This window comes from Chondrus crispus, genomic scaffold (assembly GCF_000350225.1).
Source record: "Chondrus crispus Stackhouse genomic scaffold, scaffold_393, whole genome shotgun sequence".
Lineage (NCBI taxonomy): Eukaryota > Rhodophyta > Florideophyceae > Gigartinales > Gigartinaceae > Chondrus > Chondrus crispus.
The window spans coordinates 70,468-77,074 of record NW_005179302.1 but is presented as its reverse complement, the minus strand read 5'-3'; the positions used below and the strand labels follow the sequence as shown (position 1 = coordinate 77,074).

General features: G+C 56.0%; 4 protein-coding genes; 3 read left to right on the top strand and 1 right to left on the bottom strand.

Moving 5' to 3' along the window:
- The first annotated feature begins 273 nt into the window (after positions 1-273).
- CHC_T00001067001 (hypothetical protein) lies at positions 274-1,308 on the top strand. The gene has a single exon (XM_005718531.1). It carries the CDS (start codon positions 274-276, stop codon positions 1,306-1,308), a length of 1,035 nt encoding a protein of 344 aa, XP_005718588.1.
- A 1,322-nt stretch (positions 1,309-2,630) lies between these two features.
- Positions 2,631-3,762, top strand: CHC_T00001066001 (hypothetical protein). XM_005718530.1 is given in 2 exon segments: positions 2,631-3,617; positions 3,618-3,762. The coding sequence occupies 1 exon segment, from the start codon at positions 2,631-2,633 to the stop codon at positions 3,615-3,617; it is 987 nt and encodes a 328-aa protein (XP_005718587.1). The 3' UTR covers positions 3,618-3,762.
- Positions 3,763-4,771: 1,009 nt separating this feature from the next.
- CHC_T00001065001 (hypothetical protein) lies at positions 4,772-5,468 on the top strand. The gene is made up of 2 exons (XM_005718529.1): positions 4,772-4,976; positions 5,095-5,468. Exons 1-2 carry the CDS (start codon positions 4,772-4,774, stop codon positions 5,466-5,468), a joined length of 579 nt encoding a protein of 192 aa, XP_005718586.1.
- A 191-nt stretch (positions 5,469-5,659) lies between these two features.
- CHC_T00001064001 (hypothetical protein) lies at positions 5,660-6,163 on the bottom strand. The gene has a single exon (XM_005718528.1). The coding sequence runs from the start codon at positions 6,161-6,163 to the stop codon at positions 5,660-5,662; it is 504 nt and encodes a 167-aa protein (XP_005718585.1).
- Positions 6,164-6,607: the final 444 nt, after the last annotated feature.

Here is a 6,607-nt window from a genome sequence, read left to right as displayed (position 1 = left end):
GCCTGCCAAGTAGTACGGACCACAAGGTTGCAGGAGGCGAACAGAGCGGCGGGCGCCCACACAGAGGTTGCTGAGGATATGTGCATCGGTGGAGCGGGGACGGCACACGTGGGGACGTGGACACGGGGTGAGGCAGTGGAGCTCCGCTAAGCGCCGAGATTGTGAATCCATACGAGCCGTGGCTTCCGCCTCCGCACGACCCCGAGCGAGTGCTCGCGACCATCGACAACCGCGGTGCTCGTTGCTCGGCCTTCCACCGCTCACCAACCATAAATGGCAATCCCCATCCCGGCCTTCTCCGTGCTTTCCCCCGCGTTGCCCCGCGCCATCTCCATCCAGACCCTCACCACCACGCGCCCGCCCCGCCTCTGCCGCCGCCGCCGCCGCCGCCGCGTCCCCTCTCTCTCCGCGCAAACGCCTGCTCCCTCGTCCGACCCCGCCACCCCTCCCCCGCCCACCCCCGCGACCCCCCCTTCGCAGCCGCCGCTGCCGCCGCCCTCCCGCCTGGCCCTCTCCTCTGCCGCCTTCCTTTCCCTATCCGCGCTCGCCGTCCCGCCGCTCCTGACGCTGCGCGACGCCCCTGCCGACTTCCTGCCGCACCTGCTCTCGCATTACCCCTCGCACCTGCTGATCATCCTCTTTACCGCTCTCTTCGCCCTGCTGCACTCCGGCCTGGCCTCGCTCCGCCCTTCCCTCACGCCAGTGCTAGGCGAGCGTCTGTACCGCGTCGGCTTTGCGCTGGTCTCGCTCCCGTCGGCGACGGCGCTCATCGCCTACTTCATCGCGCACCGCTACGACGGCGCCCAGCTGTGGCGCGTGCAGAACCTCCCGGGATTGCACGACGCCGTGTACATAGCGACCTTCGTCTCGTTCCTGCTGCTGTACCCCGCCACGTTCAACCTGCTCGAAGTCGCCGCCGTGCAGAAGCCGACCCTGCGCATATACGAAACGGGCGTCACGAGGATCACCAGGCACCCGCAGCTGTGGGGGCAGATTCTGTGGTGCGTCGCGCACACGGCCTGGATGGGGACTAGCTTCACGCTCGTCGCGAGCCTTTGCCTGGTCGCGCACCACTCGTTCGGCGCGTGGAATGGCGATAGAAGACTCAGAGACCGCTTCGGGGAGGAGTGGATTGCATTCGCGCAGAGGACGAGCATCGTCCCGTTCGCCGCTGTCGTCTCGGGGAAGCAGAACCTCGCCTGGGGAGAGTTCTTTAGACCAGCGTATGTAGGGGTTGTCGCATTTGTGCTGGCGACGTATGCGGCCCATCCGCTTATGTTGAGAGCGGTAGGGGACCTGCATTTGTAGCGACTGTGTGCTGATTTTCCATGTATGACACGGGGAGGTGGTGGAAGAGGAACGCGCGTAAAGGGATGGTGGCTTGCGGTGGAGCATAGGATGTCGTCCTGTGCAGGAATAAATAGTTCTGGTATTTATCCATCTAAGCTTCGTGTTTAGGGAGCGTTTAGGATGCCAATGTATTTGGCTTTGTCCCTTCTATTTCGCATAGTCCTCTGAGCCTGTGCTGCTTGCAGCATCACTGTCCATGGCGGTGTTGGCATTTCTGAAGAGACAAAGTTGTCCCTTAAGTCCTTCTACAACGGCAGGTTGTGAGATGAAGTTGGAAAAGTTGTCATTTCGTTGTGGACAGATCAGACTTCCCTTCGGAGCTACATAATCTCGTAGCAGTAGCAGCCCTGATTGTTTCACTAGTGTTCTCGTGCTTCTAGTTGGCACTCCGGGGCTACCGCTCGCTTGCTGCATTCCTCCCTCGCGTGTAGCATTCTGAGATCATTGCGGCGAAAGTGTCGATGGTTGATGAGGAGCACTCCATTCGTGTTGCCAGCTGTCTACAAATACGAAGCTGCATGCAGATCACAGAGTGTCGGGGCACAATCATAAACATACATGATCCAGAAAAGTGTGGCAAAGCTATAGAGTATCCAAGACTTGGATACTCTATAGCTTTGCGACACGACGAAACATGGACAACTTGGATTCCAAGTTGTCCATGTTTCGTTTCAAAGTATGTTGAATGATAGGGGGGGTTAGGAACTTCGACCTTCAATAGTAAATAGAAAGGCAGGTAGAGATGCTCTATGAGCATCATACCCGACATATATCTTCTGACGGTGGTGTAAGACGCGTGATACTTCTACTTCCTCATTCGCTTGAAGATCAGGTGACTGTATATTTTGAGTCTTAAGAGCCCCAGTGGTTTATGGCTTTCCATGCCGAAGAAGTGGAAATGTAGGGCAGGGAATGCTGTAGTCAACATCGCATGACGACATGGTTAGAGAGTGCGCGAGGGATTGCGGTGGATCAATTTACGTGAAGGTGGACAGGACGTCCCCAGCGCCCGATTTCCGCTCGCTTCCGCTCCCATCAGACTGCCTCTGCTGCTGTTGTTTAGAAACAGCCATTCACCACTGATATGAAGAAATGCGACATCCAATTACGCCCCGCAATGCGCAAGTCCACGTCTGCCATCGCTTGCGGGAAACGGCCCCCACCTCTCAATCACCTACCTCCCCTGCAATCATCCCGCGCAGCACCCCAAAGTCTGCGCTCCCGACCAAAGACCCGATCCCCTTCCTCCCCTTCCTCCCCTTCCTTTCCCTCTCCCTCGCATGGCGTTTGCCATACACATCCCCACCACCACCACCCCCTTCCTCCGCCGCAAGCCCGCTCTCCGTGCGCCCCTTCCCCCCCGCAATCCCCCTCAACGTGTCACAATGCATCGGTGCTCCCCCCTTTCAACCCTCGGCCTAGCCGTCGGCCTCGCCTTCTCCGTCCACTTCTCCGCCGCCGACTCCCCCGCTCACGCAGCCATGATCAGCCCGCCGGCCCCCATCGCCGCCTTGCTACACCACCCCTTCAGCCCCCCCAGCGACACCCTCCACGTCAGCGCTGCGGGCCCCAGCGGCGTCCTCACCACCCCCTCCGACCTGACAGACCGCCCTGTGAGCGATTTGAAGCCCCTCCACCGCACATACGACCACCTCAAAGACGAAGCCTCGCCTCCCGAGAAGAAGCCCCTGAGCCAGCGCATCTCCGACAAGCTCCGCTCGCGTGGGCTGCCGGACGAGCTGGTCGTCTTCCTAGTATCTGCGCTGCCCGCCGTCGAGCTGCGCGCGGGCATCCCGGTCGGCTTTGTGCTCAACATGCACCCGCTCAAGACCCTGCTGCTGGCCGTGTTGGGCAACCTGGCCCCCATCCTCCCACTCATGCTCATCCTGCGCGTGCGCTTCGTGCAGGCGCTGGCCGCGCGCGTCCTGGACAGGGCGCGGAAGAAGGCCGCCGCCGTGGGGAATGCAAACTCCCGCGCCGTCGCGCTCGCGCTGTTCGTCGGCGTCCCGCTCCCGGGGACTGGCGCGTGGACGGGGTCGCTCGTCGCTTTCGTGCTCGGCATGCCGTTCGGGCAGTCGTTTGCCGCGCTGGCGGCAGGCGTGGTTATGGCCGCAAGTATCATGACCGTGCTTTGCGCGCTGGGGAAGGTTGGGGCGTTGGTTGCGGGGACGCTGTTGGTCGGGATGGGCGTTTCGTCGGTTTTTAGGGGTGGCGTTGGGGCAAGTGAGGACGAGGGGAAGAGTGAGGAGGCTGTAGAGGGTTCGTGATTGATCAACTTACGCTGCATAGCTTGAGCGAACCGTTTGAGCGAACTTGGACCGATGGAAGGGAGCGGTATGTATTGGTAATAGGGGACCCCTGTGAGCTCTGATCTTTTATAGCTGTTCACGTAAACAAATGCGACGATGGTAATTGGGGATGGCAGAGGTCAACGCCGCCTCTGTTTCGACGTTTCGCTTTCGCCAAGGTTCAAACGCCATGAAGCCCGGTATCTCTGCTGCAATGAAAAAAATAACCAGTGAGGTCATTATGATGTTAGCCATTTGGGCGGGCATAGGAACCATATCACCCTCTTCGAATTGAATTCAATGAAGATGCGAGGTACAGTGCAGTACATTCTTTCGTGGGACTTCCAGGCATACTGGTCTGCAGCACGTTCGCGTCCTCTTCTTGAAATGCCTTGAATGGACTGAACATGCCTTGATACCAATGCGCTATTTTGAACGAGACATAGAGAAGGACTTTCCGGAGATGAGGTACTGTGTGTGCGACGCATTCTCTGTTGCTCCGTCACGCAAGTAACTGTACCTGAAAAGTTGTACGATTTTCGTGAGCAACACTCTGAATTTGAGAAATCAGACGACGTCCCCATGACGAAAGTGAACTGCTGTCTTCTTCGTGTGCAATTATTTATGACGTTGTTCAGCGGGAAAGAACAAATCGCAAGTACATCGACAGAGACGGAGCTATTTCTCCAGACTCAGAGCTGGGAAGCGACTTTATGCCCCCTCTTTGAAACATGAAAAGCTGTCTTCATGTTGTCTGCCTGTCGGGGTGGAAGGAAGAACCTGCCGGGAGGGCTCAACACTGGTCAAAAGTTAGAATCCATCTCAAGGCGATGGCATTAGACTACCGTACGTCGAATGTCGGATGGAGAGCAAACATGGGGAGGTGCTCCAATTGTATAGCGTACCTCCCAATTCCGGATAATCCAGGATTCAGCATAATATTTCGAATAAATAGCTCTAAACGACCGGATGGCGAATGGGGGTGATGAGGAGCACCTTCTCGAGATTTAGTTGAGAGCTCCACGACTTGACCAAACTGGGGGCATTGCTTTTTGCCCAGAACCGTATCATTTGCTCACTCTTTCTCTCAATTAATCCTCTCCTCATCCACGCCAACTTCCGGGAACACAAAGATGCCAACCGTTTTCTTGAGAAGGCGTTCACTGCGAATGAGCTCTGCCGTCGCTGCGGTCCCCATTCCCTTTCTCGTCCGCAACAGAACGCGTCCACTGCGGCGTCGCGACGCCCTCGCAGTCATCATCCCTGGAGACAGCGTTTTGGAGAGCACGACCATCGGCGGGACGGTTACTTTCTTCAACATATATCAAAACGTCATCGGTATGCCGCTGCTTTCTCTGCCTGAACAGGCTGCGTAGGGTTTTTTATGCAGCTCTTGTTCTATTCCCAGTACTAACATGCGCTCCGCGTTCTCACTTGCCTCGTTTTTCAATTCTAGTTGCGAGAATTCTTTTGTCATGGTTCCCAGGCGTCCAGTCTAACCCTATTGTACGGCCGTTGATCACCGTGTGCGACCCGTATCTCAACCTTTTCCGCCAGACCGTCCCCCCAATCTTCGGGCTTGATCTCTCCCCTATTCTAGCACTGCTTTTGCTGCAAGCATTTGGATCGGTAAGTCACGCGGTCTACTTGCTTCTTTCATGGGGTCTTTTCGCTTTTGACGACGAAGAGCAACTAACCGAACGAACCGACTTCAAAAATGACTGCATGGATACAGGCTACGACTGCCCTTGGTGCAGAAGCCGACAACCCGAATCCGGCGTACCTCAACAGGAGGAAGCGCTTCACAATGCCAAAGTGGCTGCAACGTAATCGCATGTAATTAAATGACAAATGCAACGACATATCAGCTGGGACATGACACGTTCAGCTGGTTTTACAACAAGGGAAACAAGGCAACCTTCGATCGACCTTGTGACAAAAGCACTTTTCTCCCGCAAACTTTACCCCGTCCCATACAAAATAGAAATGTATTTACATGCAAGCAAAACTGTTCAACTTTTTCATTTTCTCTTCTTCTTCGCACGCCTCTCGTCATCGTCCCTCCCATTGTCCTCCCCGTCGCCACCGTCGTCATGACCTCTCTTTCTCTTCTTCTTCTTCCGCTTCTTCCTTCTATCCTTTCGTCTTTTCTTGCGGTCATCGTCTCCCCACGGCTGTTCCACGTCCAACCAATCCGGCAACGGCGGCTTCTCCGCGCTTTCCTTCAACGTCAGGGCATTTCGCAGTACTCGGTCATCGAACAGCTCGAGCCTTCGCTCGTCCTCGTTGATGGGTTGCAACGCGATTTCCGCGAGCGATCCGGCGGGACAGCGCGGCTTGAGCGGGACATTCTCCTTTTGAATCTCCGTAATGTAGTGCGAAAACGACGAGCGCATTTTTCGCGAGCGCAAACCATCCAGGACGTCCCCTAGCCCAAACTGGACCATCAGGTCTTCGGAGTACTGCGGCGCGGTGGGGGGGACCGTATCACCACCCTCGGGCTTGCTGGGAGCCAGGGCGTTCATCTCCCCACCCGAAGACTCGATTTCTATGACGTCGGTTGACATAGACGCAATTGGGCCAGAATTCGTTGCGCACTTTCGGTTCTTGAAAGAAACACGTGCTCCTATTTACGTAGCTGCGTATACTGGTGTGATTTGTGGCGATTCCAAAAGTGAAGGTTTTCCACAACTGTTGCAATAAAACGTTGTTCGGACGATGCTCTGCGTAAAAGTTGGAAGACCAAAAACTAGAAAAGAGATGTGCCGCGCTTTTTTTCCGTCGGCTCTGTCTCCAGTGCTGAAATCTTGAGCCCTCAGGGACACAATGATACCTTCACCTTTCCGACTAGGATTCTCTTGTACGATCGACCCGCGTGCAAAATTGCAGGTGCGGAGTTAGAATAAGGGGGGAGGAAGGATGGCGGGTAACAGAAACCTTTATTTTCATGACTTGGAAAACCCCTTGAA